Genomic DNA, 25,854 nt, shown 5'->3' on the forward strand with positions numbered 1-25,854 from the left:
ATTCGAACAGTGTTCTCGGCTTGCGAGCCAGGTTATATCGGCGTCAGCGTCCAACGTTTGGAGCGCATACATTGCTCTAAGCAGGATGCTCTCTACCTTATGATGGGACACTTTTTTACCCATGAAAGTTATTGTCCGTGGCCTGCAAGCAAAGTTCTTGCAACAAACTGCCTCGAGAGAATTATGCGTAGGCTATGTGTGACTTTTCTGTTTCTCAGACCACGTGTGACTACCTACAAATTATGTGAAACAATAACATAAACAACTTCCCATGTGAGTATGAGAAAACACTTGCATTCTAGCCGGGTTCGATTCCTGTGATTCGAATTCCACTTTAAACTGTAGGCCCACTCCCAATTAGTCTATCTGTGCATACAAGTGAACTTAAAACAAGACAAACTTTCATTCTAACCTCAGTCACTTATGGGAGCTGCTTAGAAGTAGTAGTGTTGACTGCCATGACTAAAATTTCTGGATCCAAGTTCACTTCCTCTCAACGATTTTATTTGTTGTTTTAAGTCCCCTTTATGCACAGTAAGGCTAATCGGGACTGGACCTACAATTTAAAGTGGGATCCGAACCACTTGTGCCTCCACCGGGTATCGAACCCGGGACCCCTCTCTCGACGATTTGACTGCGTCTGCACTCCTGCGCTACACTCCGCTGTCTATGCAATGTAGTTTTAAAAGTTGTTAACTGAGGTATCCTAGTCACTAATTCCACCGCTGCCACCGGTTAGTCAAGGTATGACTCATCATCAGCCAGGCTCGGGCGAAATGCAACTCATTAAACCGTCGCGGACGAACTGTGGCATTTTTCTAGGAATTTCGCTTTCGGACCAAACGCTACTGAACGTACAGCAGTCCCAGTGCCTGCTCCAAGTTGCACAGCTGCTTTCGGAGCCCTTGGTTTGGGAAGGGGATGGGGGTGAGGAAAGGGTCTTTATTTTTCATACTGAAGCTCGTTCATTTCGTTCTCCTGTTTCTCTTGGTTGAATTTTCTGAGATACGGAATCTACCTCATTTTCCTTTTCATTTTGTTTTATTGCGTCACCCACGGTACTCTTACATGTACTTAACATTTTTAATTTCCCTGTACCTGCACCCTTTGGTTAGGTAAAAATAAATAGCTGCAGTTCGTCAAATGTTGTATTTTTGTTTTTGTTGCCCATTTTTCTCGTACTTCAGTCAGGGGCAATGGAGCTACTGGTAACAGACGTAGTTAGGAAATAGCATGAATTGTTTCTTCCCCGCACTGTAGTTGACCGATAAAAGAACTATGTAAAGTCTCGTTTCTATTACCACAAATTTTACCGCGCAACATGACACGCGGCATGCGACGCTGCATGTGCCAAGCATTTGTTGAAATGGAAACTGTCTGCAACATGCCGCGGCGCAAGTGCCGGGGACAAAATTGCCCCAAACGATTAAGACGCACAACGTGCGCGGCGGACAATGGAAACAGCCTGCAGCAAGTTCCTGGGGCATACGAACTAGAGTAGAAACAGACGACGCGACTACAATCTGTGGTCCAACAAGATTTAATAACAATGCAAAATCACTTGCAGTCATTCTTACAAAGTTTTCGTATCCACTTTGAAGACGTAAGTCTCTCATCAACGAGTTAATTTTTTGCTAGAAAACTTCTAATCCACCATCTAGGTTGTTTTCGCCTCTTTCTTTAGAAATTCATGATACGCGCCTGCCATAACCACAAAACCCGCCATAGCTTTATTGTTCATCTTTACCCAAGTTAAATCACCACCAAATTATTACAATACAAGAGAAGGAACACTGACTACTCTAAAGCACTGCACAACGCTACACTGCGATCCTGCACTCCAGTATTGTTGCGGACGTATTTTGAAGAAGTAGTTTTGAATTGGAAGCAGTACGAGTACACTAAATGACGCGCAACATGCGCCGGCACATGTTGCACGTCATGAGTCTGGAACTTGTCTGAATGGAAACGTAGCTTAACAGAAACAGAAGGCTTTCACGATTTGTCTGAATATTAAAGTGATCTCTTCTTTCACACCAAAACATAAATAACTATTCTCAGATTTGAAACCGTAACAGGGGTGTAAGGGGTGACCTTCCACGTAGTACACCCAATCGTCAACTTCATTCCACGTAGTACACCCTGGACTGCTCTTTGCAGACTAACGAGGCTCTGGCGACTGACCCTATGGCCAGTATAATTCTGTGTGTTCTGTTTTTTGTCATGTGTGCTGAGTGCCCCTTTAGAGCCTCAGCTTTTAACCTAAGTCAGAATATTTTAATATTTCAGTTATTCGATATTACAGTTACGTTATTTGTTATGGTAAGGGGCTGGACCCCGTATAACGTGGCGGTTGCAAAATAGCCTAAGTGCTGACGCACCCAAAATTAAAAAAGAAAAAATGTAACAGGGAATATAGCTTTAATAAATGCCTATAAATATTTCACTATCGTTTATATTTATGTACATGTTGTTAATTTCGAAATATTGTGAAGAAATGCAGCAAAATGCTACATATTCGATTACTAATTTGAGCCACTATACATGTTATGTTTTTATTTCATGATCAATGCGACACCACAGGTCCCGAGTTCAGATCCCAGCCTGTGTATTGTTTTCATTATTTTCTTCGTGATGTCCTTTCATCAATTTTGTCATTGCATCACCCATCCTCGTCTTCGCGATTAGCCAAAAGTGGCAGAAAACCAAAGTTAAATATAACAAATCAAATCAAACATTACTTGCAAGACAAGAATGGATAGGTTATTTTGAAGCTTCTGTTATTAAAAGCAAATTGTGTGTAGCTTTCCTAGACAGAAGTTTCAAACACAGAAAGTGATTGATTGGATAAGGGCTGTGGATTCCTACTCGAGCAGAAAATATATATGTTTCAATTTATTACTTACAACAATAGCAAACTGATTTCCCGCTAAATCAAAGAAAACTTGCATTCACAGTTACAAATTGACGTGTTGAATGACCTTAACTACAGATTTCTCTCACTCCAATTCTGATTAATCGAACAGCACACCACAACGTGGGTCATTAAATATTTCCAACTTACTCTCGAGTTCCTCAACTAAAAATAAATTGACTGCGAGACAAAAACTCCTCTCCGATAACACATTATATGCAGAGTATACGTAAGTTGAAATTCCATCATAATAATTTGAATTCTTCAAGTAGTAGCTACAAATATAATTTTTCATGCATATTTTCTTAGCAGAATATGAAGTTTCTCACTTCAGAAGGATAACATATACACAGTATTTCACAAGCGTTTTTAGTTCGAGCTAGTCGTAGGCCTAATATGAATATAAACGTGACTTCATTACTTAGTTTAAAAAAGTGCCAGGCAATCAAAATTCGAGGGTATGCCTGAAATTATTTGTAGTATCTCATGTTTCAAGGGGGCTTTATAAGTAGTAGTAGTAGAAACGTAATTACACTGCATGTTGCAACTGAAACCGTAGCCTCGAAGACCGAAGTCGTTGAGTGGTCCACTCATACACTCGGTACCAAACATTCCAAGTTCGAGTAGACACCTGGGCATGGCTGTTTTTTTTTGTAAGCATCCCTTCATAGATTTAATATGATCATCATTCATCTTCATCGTCGCGATTATCTACAAGTGGCAGAAAAGCTATATAAAACAAGAATAATACAAAAGTATAACAAACAAAAGAGGATAAAAGGATGAACTGAGTTAATGATAGGAAGTTTTATGAAATTACTGTTTCTTGAAGAATCCTGTCCTTTGTTACGATTGTATTTCGCAGTCACACGTTGCTCAATGTTCACGTCGACTGTCGTCCTTACGTACTTGAAAATTACTTTCATGTCTGCCTATGCTCTTCTTTCAAACGTGGTAGGTGGGCGCTCTGTCTGTTTCTACACCAAAAAGTTTAATGAACCTCCTGTCCAAGAAGACAAGAATTACTGAAAGTAATTTTCAAAATTGTAAGCGGATGAGGGCCCTTGTAAATGATAAAATATACTGTTCTTTTATTCGCTTAGTTTTGAGAATCACTTCCCATACAATTCTTGCCTTCTTGAGAGTCCAATGGCCCTGTCTAGCCACAAACCAGTTGCACAAACGCGGTTTCGTTTGTTTCGTACAACAATTCCATCTAACGTTTCGTTTCTACGTAGTTTCTACTTGCTAAAAGCAGGGTTTCGGAGCGGAGCGGATCAACGCTCCGACTGTTGCCAACGCTCCGGAGCGAGGAGCGAGATTCTAAGAAATGGTTCGCTCCGCTCCGGAGCGGAGCGATGTCTTATCCCGCTCCGCTCCGGAGCGGAGCAGCGGGAATCGGAAAATTTCTCGCTCCGCTCCGGAGCGAGGAGCGAAATTTTAGGAAACGGTTCACTCCGCTCCGGAGCGGAGCGATACCTTGTGACGCTCCGCTCCGGAGCGAGGAGCGATATTCTAAGAACTTGCCCACTCCGCTCCGGAGCGACTCCGGAGCGCTCCGAGGTTGGATAATACGAGTGTATACAGAAAACTAACGATCAAAGGTTCCGAGTACATTAGTAATTTTGTTTGTGAAATTTGTACGGCATTTGAAAATCGCCCGTTATTGTTGTTATAAAACTGATTATTACTAAAGCTAACGCCACGGAAACAGTCCAGAAAAGATTACGTCACTCACCTACAGTGTTGCCAATAAGCAAGGAATAATCCTTACACAATACACCAGGGAAGGCACAATCAACCGCATACGTACTGTCCGTGACTGTACAACGCGCAATGTGTCAACTGTGAAGCGTAGAAGAAGTGTGGCAAACCTGGAGGGCCAGGGGTGTGGAGGAGGCAAGGGGAAGCTTCGATCTTCACTGGACTGTTTTCGTGAAGAGAGCTATATTATTATTATTATTATCACTTTTACTACTCTACTACTACTTCTGGGGACAATATATTTCAATAGCAGGTGTGCCACCTGTGGTTTTATAAGTTGAGAGAATGGAACCACTTTCATTTCCTGCCACCAGGGATCGCGACTGAAACTCATTTCGGTTCAACTTCTGGTTCGGGCTAAGCACTTCGCCATATCGGCCCGACGTTACAGTCCACGCCGCGGGAGAAGTGAGTTATTCCGGAATATTGGTTCGAGTAACACTGGCGAAATTACTGCAGAGAATGCATTCGACCTTCTAAAAGGCCAGAGGAAAGGCGAAGCAACTTGTACGGAGGAAGATAAAGGCAGACAGGTGTTCATGCAAAACACTCGCTGGTGCATGATTGTCATATCTAACTTTCTTTTACGCTGGTTATGTATGATACTTTGAATGTAGCGAAAGGGAAAAGTTTAAAGTAATTGGAAATTCAGGTTGCTAATTTTAACTTTTCGATTTTTGAATGTATGAAGTTGAAAATCGGAATCATGCTTATTAATGTTACCGTCGGCCAATAAGGAAACGTTTTAATTTGAAATACAGAGTTTTCATATCTAACTTTTTTAAAAATTCTGACACTAGAAAGTTGAAAACCGGCTTAACCAAAAATGTAAGTTGCCACATTTGGTTTACTTTTATGAAGGTATAAAGTCGAAAATCGGAATGCTGTTTGTATACAGCCGAACAGGGGAATTTAAATAGTATGAAATACAGAGTTGTCATATCGATTATTTTTTTCAATTTTAAAGGCAGGAAGTTGAAATAGGTATTTAATGGTTACATACGTATACTACTGCAAAAATTACAAAATGTCTGGTTGCCATATATAACATTTCAAGTTTGTAAGCAGTAACCTGGAAATAGGCATGGTGGTTATAAGAAAATTGAAAACATTTTGGAAAGACGACGAATGGAATGTTGCTATATTTAACTTTCTGAGTCTAGAAAGCCAGAAAACGTATACGTATAAAATTAATATTTTTTGTATTGAGTACGTTGTACACAGCAAACTGAAAGCAAGTTTTCAGTAATGAACAATGTGTAGTCAGCAGATAAGTCGAAAGAAGATGTATAAACCTTAATAACCGTGATAAACACAAAATGTAATATTATCTACTTGGATAGGGTCATGTCCTGAATTTTATGGTTTCATTTTGAAAAACAGGGCTGCGAGCAATCCGTGCCTTCCTCACTGATGGCATTTGTTTTGATTTTTGTAACTTAGCTTTGAATTTTAGCTAATCGCGACGATGATAATGAGAGAATTGATAAAGGTGTACTGAAAAAAAAGTAGCGCCCTGTACCCCGATAACATAGTGGTAACAACGTCTCCTTGTAATGAAGGGGCACTGGGATCGATACCCGGTGGAGGGACATAGTGGCTCGAATCCCACTTTAGGTAGGATTTAAACTGTAGGTCTATTCTCGATAGCGTATTGTTGAGTCTTAAATCCACCAAAAGTCCATAACAAAAGGCATTGTTTCAAGGTATGTTGAATGTATAATTGCAATGTATATTGTGATAAATTAATCCTTAAGCAAATATACATTTGTAATTCTGTTTAACAATAAGAGATGTCACTTTCCTTTAAATCTATTCACAAAATCATAAAAATACAACTCGGAAATTCATTTCCAAATGAACAACCTCCTTAGCATTTTTTTTACGTATGGGTGTGTGTGTGTGTGTTTTTTTTCTGAAATCTGGCAAAGTTCTAATAATGTATTCACTTCATAAATGTCTATTACATAACAGAAAGCATCATTGGGTATTCAATATCAGACGAATAATGAATTCCATGGGAATATTTCAGCGAGTTCGTGGATTTGAGTTCAGCTCTCAACGACAAATGGTGTTGGTTTGACCCGCGTTAATGTCATTGGTGTTTCCTTTGTGTTTGTTTCTCTATCACAGTATAATTCTTTTCCATAGTTTCGGGGTCCTATTTTTTTACCGACTTATCTAGGATTTGTTTAAAATTACGGATCATGAGAAATGTACGATTAAAGGCAAGGTAAAGTCCGGAAAAAACAAATTGAAACTTATACTTAGTTGAAAGGACAATTGGTTATTGTTGATTACAATTATAGAAATAACTTTATCGAAATACTTGGTTTTCTTTTACATACATATTTGTAATTCTTTTTGTACACCATTCCATTCCTACTTGAATATGTAGACTATAAATAAAAACTCGGCATGGTTTCCTTCAATTCATTATTACAGTATACATCTTCCATGATTCTCTTGGCTTATGATGCATAGAATTAACAATTACGGATTTTTTTCGTTCTTTTTTGTTCTTTTATATTGATTTAACAAATCTAGTCACCTTATTATTCTATTAAACGATACTGGTTGGAATGATTTCTCCATTCGCATGGACGTCCGGAAATGGAGGGGGCCACGCCACCCGGAAATTAAAGGTAATCAAGAAGTACATATTTCACGCATATAATTTCATTTCAGTCACAGTAATATATGTTAATTATTGCAAGGGCGTTGCAGGAACATGATAACTTCAAACTGTAGAATATTTTTAATGGGAGTAATACTATTTTGGGGAAATTCTGCCTCATTCTGCCCCCCCCCCCCCCTTGGACAAATATCTTGCTTGTCCCTTCCTGGAAAAAAATCCTGAAGACGTCCATGTATCAGCGGCGTTAAAAATTTCATTAAATGTCCATACATCACCGTTGACAAGCACACATAATATGCATGTAATGATACAAGAGAACACAGCTTTTAAAGGCTTCTTTTTATGACAGTGAAGAGAAGAATAACACGCGCAAGTAATACTTTTAAAAGCGAACAATCTAGCCAGAATTGGTGTAGCATAATTCTAATACAACTGGCAACACTTGATCTGTCTGGCAAAGGCGATGTCTCTACCATGTACGGATAAGTCGAACGCAACGTTCAGCGCAGCGAACGAAGTTCTCAACCCCGAAAGCACACACAAACAAGCTACGTACCAGTTTCACCCTCCTCCCCTCTTGAAACGGGCACAAGACCAATGAGCTAGCCGATTGCACTGAGTCACCTGCAAGGAACACGGAATACGGCACAAAACGAAGCTGTCTGTTGTATGGGGGAGGTGGGTCGGAAAAATCCGTAAAGCAGAAAAAATTGAGTGCTCGAAATTATTCGTAACCCATTCAACACATAACATTCAAACTCTTATATCTAAGTCACAATACAAAATTTGAAATACCCCACGGATCACTGACGTCATAGGGTGCTGTGATGTAGAGCGACCACAAACAAAAAGGCTTCGGTCAAAAGTCCCCGCGCACCTCCTCCTTCACCCGTTCGACTAGGGCCATAAGGAAGCATGATCCACTCTGTCCCTCCCCTCCAAGCGGGGGCGATCATACAGACAATCAACTAGAGTACGTGGAAACAGGGCTGCAGGCTCTTTTCCATGCGGTCCCATTATAACCACTCCGTCACGGAAGTCGGCTTTAACGCGCCCATTCCATTATTCATAGTTGCATTACAGCATTCGTGTCAAAAAAACCTCCTAAACGGATCGGAGCGTGCTGTCAAAAGCACCACGCTCCGGAGCGGAGTGCTGTTGCCTCACGCTCCGCTCCGGATCGGAGCGTGCGTCTAAAAAAATCTGAACCACTCCGCTCCGGAGCGGAGTACTGCTGTATCACGCTCCGCTCCGGATCGGAGCGTACGTCTCAAAAAGCTGAACCACTCCGCTCCGGAGCGGAGTGCTGTTGTATCACGCTCCGCTCCGGATCGGAGCGTGCGATTCAAAAAGTCGAACCACTCCGCTCCGGAGCGGAGCGTGTCTCTCAAGAAGTCGAACCACTCCGCTCCGGATCGGAGTGCTGTCGTACCACGATCCGCTCCGGAGCGAGGAGCGGAGTAGAAATGACGCTTCGAAGTCGCTCCGGAGCGCTCCTTTAGTACGCTCCGCACTCCGCTCCGAAACCCTGGCTAAAAGTGCTTTTCATATCGCCCCAGGGCGTTGTCTACTCGGCTGCTTCGTGACCGAAGGTCACGTGTATAAAGTTTGAGGATTCACATTTTCCGATTTTGCGTGGTGCTGCTGGTGCTACGAGCGAACACAAGGGAAAAAACATTGGACGTAAAGTCCCCGCACAGCTCTTCTACTCTTCAGCTCGGCCCATAAGGAAGAACGGTCAACTCTCCCCCTCCCCTCCACGTGGTAGTACAGTGCACAGGAGTTGCGGGTCTGCACAGGTTTCTTTCCTTGTGGTTCAGTTCGCCTTATCAAGGTCGTGCAGCAAATAATTATTTTTCGTCTTCCGATAGGAAAAAGCTTGCCTCTCGCTTACGTGGATGAACGCGTAGCACAGATGATTCCTTGGTTGGTCCTTTATGTTTCGTCCTTCAGCAATTTAATCTAAGCATGAATCATTCTCATCGCCAAACATACTGTATTTTTTAATTGATGTAACACATGTAAACTGAAAGAGAGAGAGAGAGAGAGAGAGAGAGAGAGAGAGAGAGAGAGAGAAAGATATACATAAACGTTTTCTTACAACAAACGTTTGTTTTCTATCGTATAAAGTGAACGCACATGTTAAAATTCATCTTGCATACATAATCAAATTAGAACAAATCCACGTAAAGTGATTTAGTATGCAGAAAATAAATATATTTGTGATAAATACATAGTTAATCAGTAAATTCCAATAACCAGAACTTCTGTCACGCTGAATCTTGTTTACGGATGTTTTCAAACATTTTGTTTTACAATTTCATTTTTTCACTGACATCCAAAACGAAAATACGTATTATAATTTAATGACTTTCAAAATGTCAAAATGCTGTAATGTTAGTATGCTGCCGATCATAATTGTGAGGCTTCTTCGAAAACGCCTTCGATAACGGTATTTGCTATTCGTAACGGATATGTGTATCACTTTTTTTGAAACAGACTTTTGTGAAGGGAAAGAACTGTAACGTTACAAAAGTAACGAGCACAATTATACGAGAGACCTATGTTATTCTCTCCGGAACACGGCATCGGACACGTTATTGCACATCTGAACGTCTGTATGATACCAGCTATAAATAACGTTGTTGCTTTGAAGCAAAGAGTGTAACGTTTTTACAGTCGTGACCTCAATTAAGTTACTGGTTAATTGTAACGTTACTATCACTTTCCACACACACTAAAGTTACTAGTCAATCGTGACGAACTTGTTTCTTACCCTGTAACGTTACTGGTTGCCGGCAATGGATGTAACGTTAAAGCGTCACCTAACGACCTACTGATTTACAGATCAGTTATGGTTCGGTACCGTTATGCACACCTGTAACGTAATGTTCATATACCTGAGGTAACGTTTCTGTTCACGAAAAAAGTTATTCTGTTTCTGGTTGTAACGTAACGGAAACCGTAATTGAAAATACCGTTCCATTTCGTTACGTTACGACTCCCTGCTTCCATCTGTCTCTATCTTGGGCAAGATCAATCCAATCTTTTCCATCCTTTAGGTCCATCTCAACATTATCCCTCCATCTTCGTCTTGGCATTCCTACAGGACCCTTACCACCAGGTATCCCAGCAAGAATCGTCTAAAGTCTTCTTTCCTCTCCCATTCGTGCCACATGGCCTGCCCATCCAAGTCCTCTTGATTTAATTGTTCTAATAATATCTGGACATGAATACAAATTGTGCAGATGTAACTCAAAAATACCGAAGGCAAGAATGTTCGTGTGGTGTAGAAATTAATCTCATGTTGTTGAATTTACAGGCATCGTATCTATATCACGTAACTACCGTTTGCTCCATTCCCCCCACCAATCCTGAAATGAATTATACCAGAATATATTGCTGACGATAACAAATATAACATTTTCCTTGCAGATTCGTGAACACTGTAATACGTTTCTGAGTTATTTCTCGTCATTTATCGACACTGTAGGCTAATAGGAAGGATAAGGAGGAAGAATCTATGAAGTGGACGAGGTTATAGACTATTTATGTAGGATTCGTTTACAGCACAATTAATTGGATCTTCTCACATGAAAGTCTTCGAATCCTGCATAGTTTTTTGTGTTAGTCACGGGCACTTCTGGGTTGTAACCCGAGGCGAGGCGTCCGGTCATCGGGAGTTGCGGCGATGACAAAGCAAAATAATAAAAATATTGCTTTTTAAATATTTTAGGGAAGAAGAAAAAATAAATCAGAATGTTCGCATATTTGAGCGAAATTAGTCAAGTAACACCATTAAACTGCTAGAAATACGCAAGAGATTCGCTAAGTTTAGCGCATCGAAAGGAGAGCCCAGTTCTACCCCCCCCCTCCCCCGTGCCCAACCGTCCCGCTGCGTTTCCGTTGAGTGCAATGGTGTCAGTCGGGCTAGCTCATCGCAGCAGGTCTGCGAATCCAAGGCCCTTCGACCGCTTTTCCCCCGCTTTTGAAGGTCTGGTCATAAGATACCTTTTTTTTCAGCCTCCTTGTTTACAAACACGGCAGGGTTTCTGTGACATCAAGACGAAACTTCTCAGAATGTCCAGCACTGTAAAGCATGCAACGCTCTCGTTTTTTTTTTAAGAGAAAAAACATATTGAAGAGCATCGCAACGCAACTTACACAGAATACATGAAAGTAATGATGCATAGAAAAAAATATAAGTAAGCAAAAGCATAAATTTCCCTACGGTTAGTGCTAGAAAGAACTGGGAAAAAAAGCAGTTCTCGATCCATTCTATTTTCTTCATAATATTTCTTTTTTTAAATTTTTTTGGATCCTGCTGTTCAAATATCGATTTTTGGGGGAAAAATGTTCTTGGTTTACAAAACACGAAGTACTTCCTGCTGTTTTGTGTTTACTATGCTTACAAATGACAAGATTGATCAAGGTCTTTGTTCTCGAGGTGATAGACATACTTACTCAAACATAAACTTTTCCCAAACATATCTTACTTTCACACCAGGGATGGCCAAAAATATCAGGATTCCAGAACATCTAAAAATCTCGATTCAAAAATTCTACTACCCGGATTTCGGAAGCAATTTTTTCATTATTTTTTTTTAAGAATAGATTTAGCCATCTCTACTTCACACGTCATGTACGAACACTGTTATCATCATCATCAATGTAGGAATGCCCCTCCCCCTTCCCCTTCCCGGGTTGAAAGATTGACCCTGACGATTGGCAAGTCTTGCGATGACTACGTAAAAATGTCACGCTTTGCCACTGGTGGTAACCACACCATCCAAAGTCAATGGCACTGTTACAATCCAGAAGTGTATGTGACTGAACAATAGGTTCAACTACGGAAAATTAAAAATTACATCAAAAGTCTCACAGGCTACAGAAATCTACAGTCTGTAATATTTAGTAATTTTTGTCTTATAACTAGAGACCGGATCTTAAAGGGGAAAAAAACCTCTAAATATAGCCTGTTGCAATTTCACTGACACACAATACTGTCATCACTGTCACAGAGTAAAGTTAAAATCATTGGAAAAATTTCACAATAAAAGTGTAAAATTGCATTGTTACAAATCTCTACAACGTTTTCCCAACACTTAAGATAAGGTAGAAGGCGCTTGTTCTTTCTTTCCTCTAGGCGGAGTTCTGGAGGGGCCGGAGGGGGCCTGGCCCCCAACTTAAAAAATACTAAACAAATAACACATGATTAAGTTCAGTTACTACATTTTTGTTATGAAGTCATACCGCAAATCTTGACGTTTGGCATGATGGCATGTGCGATAATTGCGCCGCAATAGTGGGACTTCGACGATTTGATTGATGTGTACAGTTTGAAGAAAGAAAAACGTAAAATGACTGTGTTGAGTCAACAGTTACTACTGAGACATCAAAAGAACTTTTCAATTTAATTTTTCTAAAATTTCTCAAGCTTACTATTGTACCGTAACTTTCTTCAGTAATATTGTAACAATAAAAAAATTGATGAAATGCAAAATGCAACAATCGTACTGTTTTTTTTTAAAAAAAAACTGACAACCAATATACTAATTAATATTTGTTTCCTTAAGCGAGAAAATTTAACATTTTTAAATCTAAAAGTCCTAGAACTCAGCTAGGGGATAATCAACAACCCTCAGGTACATCATATGCTTCTCCCAGAGTCTGCCCCCCCCCCCCCAAAGCAAAAGCTCAAACTCCGCCCATGTCTGTAAGTTGCACCAATTAAACAATTGTTGAATGTTTTGGTCAGGGATAAAACAGTCGTACAAAATATTTGATATCTTGTCAATAAAGGGGCCAAGGAAGTTTTTTTAAAGAGGGGGGAAGGAATGTATGCTGAAAAACTAGTCAATACAGGGACCAAAGGAACATGTTTTAAAAATGGGAATGTGAGCTGAAAAAGGTAAAAAAAAGGAAGTGAAAACCATGTAATTTTGTTGGTTGAAGATAATTATCAACACTGTTGTTATTTATTCCATGATCCGCGTTTAAAAGTATAAATAAAATTCGGTCTCTACTTATAATCATTGATGCAAAGCTACCATACGTCCTGATTTAGATAGGACATTACATTTATTATAAATACATGTCCCGACATTTTTCGAACTGTAGTCGTGATGCGAAAATGTTCCGTTTTTTGGTTAGCTCATTTTAAAACATATTCTTTCATTGCTGATACGTATAATTCAAATTATAAATATATTATTTTCTAAACATGGTTTTATCATGGTTGATCAATAGTCCTCGTGTAAGAAATTTAAAAACATTTAAATTGCTGCCCCTTGATCAATTTAATCATCTTCACAATTAAAAACACTAAGTTGCTGACCAAGGCAGTTTATTAAGATAAAAACACTTAACAGGTAACGTTTCAAACCTGAAACGTTACCTGTTAAGTGTTTTTATCTTAATAAACTGCCTTGGTCAGCAACTTAGTGTTTTTAATATGGAAACAAGGCTTAATTATATTTCACAATTAGTCAAAAGTGGCACAAAACCCAAAAGATAAAATAAAATTACAATTACTGAGATCTTTCCTGTCCAAGACCGAAACGGTAGAAACCTTTCATGATCGGTTATGGGTTTAGACTCTGCAATATAATAGGTGACTATTCATATAATATAAGACTTTAACAACCTTGTTCAAAAGGGAATTAAAGTAGACTTCGCGCTTCCTTTTATAACATATAGCTCAATAATAAAACGACATATATTGTCATTGCCTAATCATTTAAATTCACCGTAAATTTGATTAAAGCTGTGTTTGTATTATATGATTTTTATCGATACTATGTATTTAAAGTCATGCCTTATTTACTCTCATATGGATTTGATTTGTACAAATTGTGTAATTAATCTTAGTGTTCATCGACTATTGTGCGATGTATAATATGTTTGTATCTGAAAGTATTTAGCAGTACTCTGTTGTGATTGTACTATAATGTGTTCTGTTACTTTGTGTAACATACCTACTGCAATTTTTTTCTTTTGCTTTGTATACTGTAATATTGTAGTTTTGTAGTTTTGTATTATTGTAATTTTTAAAATGTATATTTAATCTTTATCATAAATGTTTCTAATATGATCCTTTGTAATTGGAACTATTGGTTCTGTTAAGAATCTCTTCCTAAATAAATAAATTTCTCAGCCCAAGGTGTCGAAATCCTCTGGCCCAATCAAGCCATTGGAATGAACAGCCATGAGGAAGTACGATCACGGTCAGGTTCGCTGGAAATTCTCGTCCATGGACCTTGAAGCGCTGTTCGCCTTGATTTCAAATTCAGCGGAGTTCGTTTGGCATTGCACAAGCTGTGCGGTACATACTTAATTCCCAGCGGTAGAAAGTCGTCATTCATTCTCCATCTTCCGGCGTTTGTTGTCGGTGGAGGCTCATGTCATCGACCGACAAATTGCTCTCACGGTTGTTTTACGTAAATTCCCGTCATGGACAGATGAGCTAATCTCTTATGCTGAAATGTATTCATCTTATTTGTAATGGGGGCATTCCGTTGTCACACGTGGACTACATTTTTTATATTATAGTAACTATTCTACTGATTGTTGAGTAACATTTTTCTTACAGTTTCTGTGAAATGAGATATGGAACTTAACACTTGATTAATCATAACTATCCTTAAAATATTTCCCAGATGTATAGGTACAGTGGGATCCATGAGTATTACCGTGCAAATTGTCCATGACTATTTTCATTAATTTTTCTCTTACATCCTGTGTGTTTTTAAGCCATGGATTTTTATGTATGCTGATGCAGAAGTTGTCAACAGCTTGTTTTGAGTTTTCTTTTAATATTAAAGCTCTTATTGGATCAAATAAAGTGCTCGAACATGGTGATGGACGATTTGCACGGTAATACTCATGGATCCCACTGTACAAATGAACAATTTTGTGTCAGACGAAACACTGCAAAGGAGGCATATTTTCCGCCATAATAGTGAAGTCCCCTCAAAAGACACGGCTTCAGTCTGAAATTATCATGTTCCTTCAAACACCCTTATAATAATACATAAATTACTGTGACTGAAATGAAATTATGTGTGAAATATATACTTTTTAGGTGGACATTCATTTTTCACGGGGTCGCCCCCCGCCCCCTTTGCCCTCTCTTCCGGACGTCCACGAGGCCTGTACGTTTGCAATTGGTTTGCACCATTTTCAATAATTCACTATTGAGGCTTAACATTTCAACATTTCGCCGAGTGTCATTGAAACAATGTCACAATGCCTTCTGGTGACGCACCTGTTCACTATTTCATTGTCATAGAGTCTCCTTCAACCTATTAATAGGAATAAGCGCATACCAGAGATAGTTCGCGTGTGGAACTTGTTTATACCTGCGTGCACACGTATGTGATTTTGCTTGGGTGCGTCCAGTAGTTCAAACAATCACTCACTGCGTTACCTTGGCTACAAGGACATCCCAATATGAACCCACAATTAGATTGTTTACAAGTTTTCAGCACCATGTAATATTTGTTGAAAGTTGTCCAGTATCAGGGATCACATTTCAGAAGCATGTGTCTAACTAATTTTGTGTGTAATTTACTGACAATATTCGAACCTTGGAACTTCCGATAACCTATTCAACAGCGGACCTCCATACTGACCTTCTAACCAGATGTCTAAAATACCACTGAATTGGTATGTTTATTTCTCGAGAACATTCAAGTCTTTTTTTATATAACATCCATAAGGTATCTCTCAATACAATCAAAATATTTTACGTTTTAAAACCTTTCCACAAAGCAAACTTTATAGAATGTTCATATATTGTTGATTTATGGTCGCGGATATACCGTAAAAACATACCATAACATTTATTAATACAGCTTGTCCCGGGGTTTCAAGTAGTTGACATATTGCAACAAACGAAGGTGAATGTTTACATCGTGCAGAGGCGTTGCGTCAATTGTGGGAAAAAGGACAGCTTGCTCTGCGACGACATTCATGAGCATTTCTACATTCTAATTTCTTCATATAGGAGAAGTATTTATTTTACACGAGAGTTCTGAACTAAGCTTATATTACATTTCTTGGATCTGAAGTGACGCATGCATCAATTGTGGGAAAAATAATTATTACTTTCTTTCACTTCAGATCCAAGAAATGTAATATAAGCTTAGTTGAGCGCTCTCGTGTAAAATAAATACTTCTCCTACATGAAGAAATTAGAATGTAGAAATGCTCATGAATGTCGTCGCAGAGCAAGCTGTCCTTTTTCCCACAATTGACGCAGGCGCAGACAATGGCTGTGCAAGCTTGCTACCCTATTATTTCTTTCCCATCAGTCACAGCGGCGTAGGTGTATTACAAGATGGCGACTCCTGTGCAGAAGTCCTTTTGTGTCACTGAATTTGAAAGGTGTGGTTATGCTGTTTCAGTTCAGTGATTCGGAAGTGATCATCCATCCGATAACAACATTCATCGATGGTTTAATAAGTTTCAAACAACTGGACGTGTGCCATGCAGTGGCGCAACCACAGGGGGAGGGGGGTATTGCCCCCAACATTGGAAGGAAATGAGTTCTAGGCTGGCAAGGGGGGGGGGGCAAACATTGACGGCCAAGTGTACTTGAAGAGGGCAATTACAGAACTTCAAATTTTATGAAATGAAAATACTTTTCGTAAAATTTTCTTGCTTGCTTCGCTCGCAATGCTTGTTTTTCATGGTAACAGTTCGTTATATCGGAGACACATTACAATCGGATATTTTGTGCTTCTCATGGTTCGTACTTACGAATTGTGTATTGCGGAACATAGTTGAAGGTGCCACTATGCTTTTTACACGAAAATAACTTCGATTTTTCACATTACGAGTAATTCTTTTGGTTCCTTTCTTCGGTTGCGGAACATACAATATGGCGCGCGCAGCTGTGGATCATCCCTCGTCGTGCTTGTGTTTTGTCGATTTTGAGTGGGTATGCAGTGTTTCAACCTTTTTAACCGAAAAATACCTACTTTCGTGTTCATTATGTCATCACACACCATTGACGGATATCCCCAAAAAACCATTCACGATAGCCCACAAACCATTGACGGATAGCCTCAAAAATTATTCACGATAGCCCAACGAACCATTGACGGATAGCCCCAAAAACCATTCACGATAGCCCCATGAACCATTGACGTATAACCCCACGAACCATTCACGATAGCCCCACGAACCATTACCGGCAAGGTTAAGTTAGGTTGGGTTAGGTTAGGTAAGCATAGTTAAAAAAAAATTCTCGTAAAAAAAAAGGCACGTTTGGAAACACTGGCGAGACCGCGTGACTTTCGACGCTCGCGCCATCTGCAGTCACATAATGGAAACAACGGCATAATGTTGTCGCTTTGCACAAAATGCAAGTTTATTATACCAGAAGTGCTTATTTCTTGTACTGCAGCATTCTACGGTGAGAAAATACCTCCACGAACTTTCAAAATGCTACAGAAACTCATTTCCGTAAGTGGTTTCTTCTGTAAAAATGAAGAAATGTGTCTCCGATATAACCAACTGTTACCCTTTTCACAGTCTTATCAAGTTCAGAACCGTAGCTAGGGGCTGCGGGAGTCGGCCCTGGGTGCCGAACGATCTAAATGAAAATAAGTTGTAAAATTGATTGATTGATTTGTGGTTTTAAGTTCACTTTACGGAGAGAAAGGCTAATCGGGACTGGTCCTACAGTTTAAAGTGGGATCCGAACCACTGTGCCATGTGCATCACCGGGTATCGAACCCGGAACTCCTTGATCACAAGGCGACGAGGTTTCCATTACATCATCGGGATGGCACAAACGTTGTAAAAGAGAGAATGCGTTGGCATCCCGTGAAATTATTTGCGCCCTGTTAAATCAATATTGATTTCAGCCTGCAAAAAAATTGGATCCAAAAATTTTCTTCCTCGCTTCGCTCGCAATATTTCATTCTTCTCTGTAATGCATTGTGAATTTCCAGACAGAGAAATAAAACTTATCTTGATTGACTTTGTTTTGAATGCATGAACAATTGTTTTGAGGAAAGAGAGCGTGCACATTTCAGAGACAATTTATGTCATTTTTGCTGTTGGTTTATTGGGAGATGGATGAATTGGTTCTGTACTATATGTTGTATATAATATTATTAAAGAAATTTTGAATACGCTCCACGTTGCATATATGTGAAACATATATCGTGTCTCAACGTTATACATGTTAATGTAAAAAAGAATTATATTTAGAATACATTTATCAAGCATTTTCTGTCTTTCAAAAAATAGTTTGTGTGCTTGTTTTCCATTATTAATGTCAAATTGAATGTGTTGAAGAAATAATTCAAATCTTTTGTTCGAACACAAATGCTGTAGCACCAACTTCTACCCCCTTTTTTGCATAATTTACAAGGGTAATAACATCTTTGATACTAACACTACTACTACTACTACTAATAATAATAATAATGTTGGTCCCGGGTTCGAATATCGGCTTGGGCATGGATGTTTGTGAGTGTCCATTCATCAATTTCATCATGTCATCACTCATCCCCATCAGCCAAAAGTGGCACAAGCAGCGAAGTAAAATAAAGGAAATCAATAATAACAATAACAATGTTATAATAATAACATTATTATTAATAATAACATTATTATTAATAATAACATTATTAATAATAATAATATTGGTACGTTTATTCTGGTACTTGCCCCACCAGACAAAAATTCGTGGTTGCGCCTCTGGTGCCATGTCACTAAATGTGCTCACATTTAACATTTATAAAGTACACTATGTAAACATGTTGAGTTGTTGTTTACTTCCATATAAGCTTTGTCTTCGACTATGAAACCCCGATAATCAATTTCGGACACGTTGTATTTAATATTTATTTATTAGTACTAATAATATTACATGTAGAGCATGTACATTTCTCTTATTTATTAAACATGAATTGGTGAAGACAAAATCCCACCCTAAGTTCGGGTGCTTATGAGAAATTTTATCGAGTGGTCACGGTGAAACTCTTTAAATCATCTATGGGGAAAAGTTAGGCTTAGAGAAACACTGTCCTGAGGGATTGTATAATTTGTAGGGATACCCACATTTCAGGGTTGCAAGGTGTATGTAATTTACTGCATATGTTCGAGAATAACCAACTTTCTCCTTTGTCGTTAAAAGTACCTTAGTGTGATAGCCTGAGGTGAAACACGTCTGTTACTGACACGTGACAGCAACAGTGTTGCCAGTGTCCCTCGTAATATTGTGAAAACATCGATTTTTGGAACAGCCCATTTATTCCCTTGTGCAATGTTTTTGAAACTTCGTCAAGTTCTTTTTCTGTCAAATTCAATAGATGGTCATCCAAATTATTCGTGGGTGTGAGTTCTAAGCATCAATAAACACGATTTGCAAAAAAAATAATTCCGCCTTTGGCAACACTTTGCTTATTTGTTATTAAAACATGCATGTTCTTACACATGTTTGTCTCTAAATTTTCCCAATATACAGGGCATTCTCTTGGCAGAAAGCGTTTCTTCTCATTCCGTTTCGCTATTCCGTTATACGGTCGTAAACAGCGTGACTTTTCGGACACTCTGTATTACACATAAAATTTCTGAGTTATCTGTTATTTAAACTCGATGGTGAATATCCGAAGGAAGTTCACCCTCGAGTAACACGTTGCGTGAAATGTCGTGTTCCCTCGCTCAGTAAAATACATATACATCAATTAACTTTCCTATCCAAACTTGTCAACAGAAAAATAGATTCTCCAGCTCTACTCTCACAACTAAACTTTTATGTTCTAAACGAATTGTTAAGACTCAGCGCGAATGTTAAACTTCCGCATGTTTTTAAATAAAATTTTATATCTCTGGAACTAAGAACGCTAGTTACAAATTATACCTAGTTTTGTTCAGTGCACATGAGGCTATAAGGCTATGCTATAAAAACAAAATTTTCCGTTATTGGGTAGAAGAAGAAGAAAGAAGATTTTTTTTATTATTTTATTCTTTTTTTTTTTTTACGAAATTTGAAATTCGTCAAACCCTCACGGTAGCAACGCCGGGACGAAATGGTGCAAAACGGTACCTACATATTGTCTGATATGTTTTTCATTATCGTGGAAAAAATTGCGCACATATTGCAGACACTTTCCGAAAAAAAAATTCAAATGTAAAGCAAGAAAAAATCGAACGTGATTTTCAGATATAAGAAAAATGAAATTAATTAAACCTTACTAATTGCTAATTACATACCTCAAGACTCATGCAGAACTCAAAACATATATATCCGAGACACGGTATTTCCAAAACGTCACATACAACGACAAAAGCTCCTTGTGACAATATTCACAACCCGGCATTTAAAGGTTAATATCTCGCATTGAAGCACTAACATGGCAGAAATGAACCCCTGAGGAGGATGTGCAAGTTGTTCAACTCATTCTCTAGTAATAATCCTAGTATCGATCTTTTCAGATTTAAAAGTCATTGTATTCTATGAACACTGTTATATAACAAGGACACAATGAAGATTCTTGTGTTAAATGATAATCCCAACCTGAATTGCATATTGTCTACATTCTTACCTTATCTGTTATGAAACAATGTTACAATATCTCCGTCATATGTTTTAATCTTTGTCTTACATGTACAATTTATTATTCAATATCGTTATTACATTACTACTATTTACGTGTATGAGCTGAATACCTCTGAAATATTTAGATTCAAATATAACTTTTAACTGTACTAATTCAAGAAATGTATGAAATCATTCACGTTTATAAATACGTTGTAGTTTGAAATGTCATATTCTTCACATTATTTTATATTCGTTTTGTATTAATTTCTTGTTTACACAATGTTTTGTGAACACTGATTAGGCATGTGCCTGTGTGTTCGATAAAAATAAAGTATTACGGAATAATTTATAATTGTTTAAGAAGTAGTGCTATTGAATCTGTGAAATTACAAGCAGGGTCGTTAAAGGTCGAAATTTTTTTAATAAATTCAATTCCGGTCCGGGAGAAAATCAGCAAGCGGAAATGGGTTCTGTACTGTAAAGAACCTTTTTACCTGGTAAGTATTTCGGTCCAGGAACTGTTTCCGGCTTAATTAAAACACTGTCCAGGAACCTTTTTCCTACTGAATTTAAATACGGTCCAGGGACCTTCCTTCCAGCTCAATTTAAATAAGGTCCAGGTAACTTTTTTCCGGATCAGTTTAAATACGGTCCAGGGACCTTTTTTCAATGAAACAATACGCAACTTGGACCGAATTTAAATTGTGCGAGAAAAAAGGTTCCGGTCCTGCACCGGAACCCAATAGAACCCATTAGAATATATGGGTTCCTGCAACTTTAACAACCTTGATTACATGATGGAAATTATCCAGGCATTCTATAGTATTTCTGGGGACTTGGGCCCCCTGCCCCACTTCCGGATGCCTTAGTTTACTCGTCGCATGACGTGAAACCTTCCTCGTGGAAGAGAAAGTGGATCTTTATCGCAGGCGAAAACATTCCTGTGTATGTCCGACCAGCATGCAATCCCTACATGCAATTTTCCCATGTCGCAACGAACACAGAACCAACTTTCGCTAACAACACACGTCGCCATAGAACCACAATTTAAGAAAAATGAAAAAGAATTAAATTAATGAACGACCGCGCAATCTAAATTCACTTTATAGGCGGAACTTTAAAAGCGAAATCCCACAATATGTAAATATATATGACAATATATATAGCCCGTAAAATAGTAATGAATTTTCACCAATATTTTAATTTTTACTTTTAATATATATTGAATAGGACTACTATATGTATACATATTTACTTTTATTCAATATATGTAATCAAGGGGTCCCGGGTAAGATACCTGGTGGAGGCATATAGTGGTTCGGATCATGCTTTAAACTGTAGGTCCAGTCCCGATTAGCTTTACTGTGCATAAAGTCGACTTAAATCAATCAATCAAACGTTATCAACTTTTTGTTACCAACACGGTTAACAACAGATGTTGTCAACAAATGTTGATAATTGGGCTTAAGAAGTGGAAATTTCGAAATAGGCACAAGAAAAGAATGTTTTGCACCTGTCTCAGTTCCGCGTGTTCTACTTCAGCTGCCTTGTGCATTTCGCTCCACCAAGGTCCTTGACGCTTTCCCGATCGTGCTTGCAGCGATATCGGGATATGTCCCCCCCTCCCCCCGCGATGACACTCACAGGTGCTTCTTGATCAATGTCATTGCCATGGCATGGATTTATACTGTCAAGGAACGCTTGCACTATGTTGCGTGCTTGTGTTCATAGCTAGAATCTATTCGACATATTCCTTGTTGAATGTCCCGAACTTTCTTTTCTCAGACAGACTTTTTTTTACTCTTCCCAGCTGTTTGTCATCCCTGTTGGGCGAAGACAACAGTGTTGCTCACACTTTTCCTGCTTTATCAGTGGTATCTGATAAGCCGTGACAAGCTGTCGCAATGTACAGGATTGCGAATAAAAAAATGAGGCGATGTTGTCAGATGTAAAATGTTCACAAGCCGTTCTAACTTCTGTTGTGTTTGTTTGTGGACTTACACGTGTTTTTGCTGGAAGGTTAGCATTATAGGCATAGAGGATGAACCTGATTGGTGGACTAGAATGTAATGGTCGGTGTATGTCCGTATTTATACCGAAGGTCGCGAGCTTCGATTGACAGAAGTGTTTGTTGTGCACTCATTAACCTAACCTAACCTAACTTTTGAGTTTGAGTAAATTGGTAAGAAAATTGTATCTTGACTTGCTACATTTACTGGTCAAATTATATTTTTTATTTAATCCTTAAGAGATTTACTATTTTATTTCTAATTTCTCTCTCTCTCTCTCTCTCGTCTAAAGAAAAAACAGTTTTGCGCACAGTCTTTAAAGCTATCAAAGTGGCAACGTTCGATCAAAATCTGTGCGCAATTCGGTTGCAGTGCATTGTTTTATCAAATATTTTAGATTGTTGAGAAGAGCTGGTCTCTTACACTGTTTGTGAGGAAGCTTTTAGTGCTTTCTTACTTTTTAATGAGTTGAGTTTGTCTTCTACAGGTTCCCTTACAACCTTGAACTTTTAATTTTACCCAAGTGGCTTTTTAAACACCTTTTTTAACTGTTTAAATCAGAATTTAAAGTTCGAACCAACATAGTTTCATTCCTTAAAACAACACAGAATGTAGAATAAAAAAGTAGTGAAAATAGCGGTGGACAATTTGCTTCCCATTATCTTTGCCGTTGACTGTACATCATGGACTGAATTTTCACGCTAACGAGGTTCTGGCGTCTCGACTCAGAGGCAATATAACCGTCTATGGGGCTTGTGTTGTGTCGTCCATATAATCACTTATTCACATCGTCGCGATTAGCCAAAAGTGGAAGAATGCGACGTAAACTAAATCCATCAATCAAATACTCTTGCACAAGAATTATTGTAAGTAATCTATCCCCTGTGCATGGTACTGTCCCATGAAGTTAAGGTTTCACACTTTCTGGATGTCGGTCACAGTGGAGGTGATGTGATCAACAGCCCCAGTGGCGTGCCCAGAATTTTCGAAGGGGAGGGGTTATGTACATGGACGTCCGCAGGATTTTTTCCAGGGTGAGGCAAGGAAGGTATTTTTTTCCAGGGGGAGCAAACAAGTCAAATTATCCCCCAAAATAGCGTTGTTCCCTAAAAAAACATTCCTTAAGTTTGAATTTATGGTGTTCATGCAATAATTAACACATATTATTGCGGCTAAAATGAAATTATATGTGTGAAATTCATAATTTTTGGTTGGTTTTCATTTTCCGGACGCCCATGTTTATGTATACTTTCTCTTGGTAGTCAGCCCTCATTTTGTCATATTTTCCTACCTTTGACGTTCTTTTCTTTAGGGAAACTGAGCCAAAGAGGGGTTATAATCCCCACCAATCCCCCCTTGGTCACGCCACTGAGCACCACGTTCGTCTACCCCTCCCCCCCCCCCCGACCGTTAAGGCTACCAGAATCGCTTTTCTCTGAAAAAAATCCCCATCTGGGCTGATATCTGAAATTGTTTCATTAATTTGCTAAACAGATCCAAACATTGTAATGCACAAACATTAGATGTCCTTTGCTTATGATTCTTTTTTATGTTTTGAGTATGAAGAATATCTGAGGCCGAGGGTGCGAAATCCTGGGGAGACAGGGGGGATTTCCCCCCTCCAAAAATCTTGCCCTCAAAAATTTCCGAGGGCGGGGGGAGAGGTTTTGTTAAAGCAACAATAAAATAAAGCCTTTTCACTCCGAAGTAAAATTATATAATGACACTATCAAGGTTATAATTGCTTTCGGGTGATTTAACACCTTTTTGGTAAGCGAATATGCACAATTACTAAAGAGCATTTGGTACTGATGATTAATCATATAATTTCTTTATCACCTGTTTAAACAAATGTTAAGTTGCCAGAAACTATTTCTTTGTTATTCTAAGCTTCTTGTCTGTGAGGAGTTAAAACAGTATTTACGCCTGAAAATAGGTTTTGGATAGGGTGTGCTGAAGGGGGTGCGGAAGAAAATTAAGGGGTGCTTGACCCCCTGACGCAGACCCTGGCCGTAACAAATTAACTTATTTATATACATTTAATAACAGTGTAATTTTAAATATTGAGTAATCTCGTTTTGTATTTCATAACATTATAAGTATGTATATTTTGCACACACACATATATTTGTTTGTTTTAAGATTTTCTTGCCCTGTCGCACCCTGGTGGGACTTGAGACCCCCAATCCTCCCGCTAATACAGTATTGGCGTGACTATAACTCATGGTTCACATAACTGAAAGTCCAACGCCATATTTCAGAAATACAACTTGAAGTTACAACACACACCAGCGCGTTCCATTTTTCTCCTAATATTACGGTGACACGGGGAAATGACACTTAAGCAGGTCAAGTGAAAATTGTCGAGCTTACCTGTTATTTTTCATGTTGCCGTTTTCCAAATCCTCCAGTGTCATGCTTGTTTCGTTTAGGGGATGCAGCTTGACAATCATTCACAAGCACTCGATACACACGAATAAATTATTGTTGTATATTCAAACGAACTTTCGCTGCACTACACGCACTTCAAAATCGCGAGATCCGACACTTCCACTTGGAGAAGGGAACATTAACTGCTGCCACCTAGCGTGCTGGCTTTCTCTCGACTTGCTTTCCTTGCCAAACCGACTAACGTTTTCCAGGTCGAGGCTGTGTAGCCCCGCCCACAAAACGACGCGCGCAGGATTTGCCCGTAATCTGTTGCAATTCAGGTTTCTTACAAATACTTTTTTACACGTTGTGGTGCTTCCCCGAGATATCAGAGAGGGAGAGTTCCAATAAACAACAGGCAAGAGTGTTCTGAAATCAAAACTGACGGACGCAGGCAGGCCTATAAGCACATCTTTTCAGAAGTTTGTCAGTATTGCATAAATATAACGGTCCGAGTCCACATAAGCACAGGCATGCACGTCAAATGTTATTTGACCGCCCTGAAAGTCCATAAATCGTTAATTTGGCAACATAGCTA

The 25,854-nt window shown here is 38.9% G+C and overlaps 1 protein-coding gene across 1 annotated transcript in view; it reads right to left on the bottom strand.

Annotated features, from left to right (window-relative positions):
* The window catches only part of LOC145981775 (growth arrest and DNA damage-inducible protein GADD45 alpha-like), a 52,505-nt gene extending 27,007 nt beyond the window's left edge, over nucleotides 1-25,498 (bottom strand). The window contains exon 1 of the mRNA XM_083115190.1: nucleotides 25,260-25,498. Coding sequence (XP_082971316.1) covers nucleotides 25,260-25,339 — 80 coding nt within the window. The 5' untranslated portion in view covers nucleotides 25,340-25,498. The remainder of the gene's footprint in view (nucleotides 1-25,259) is intronic.
* Nucleotides 25,499-25,854: the final 356 nt, after the last annotated feature.

Source organism: Lepisma saccharinum, chromosome 30, assembly GCF_977018435.1.
Source record: "Lepisma saccharinum chromosome 30, izLepSacc3.1, whole genome shotgun sequence".
NCBI lineage: Eukaryota > Metazoa > Arthropoda > Insecta > Zygentoma > Lepismatidae > Lepisma > Lepisma saccharinum.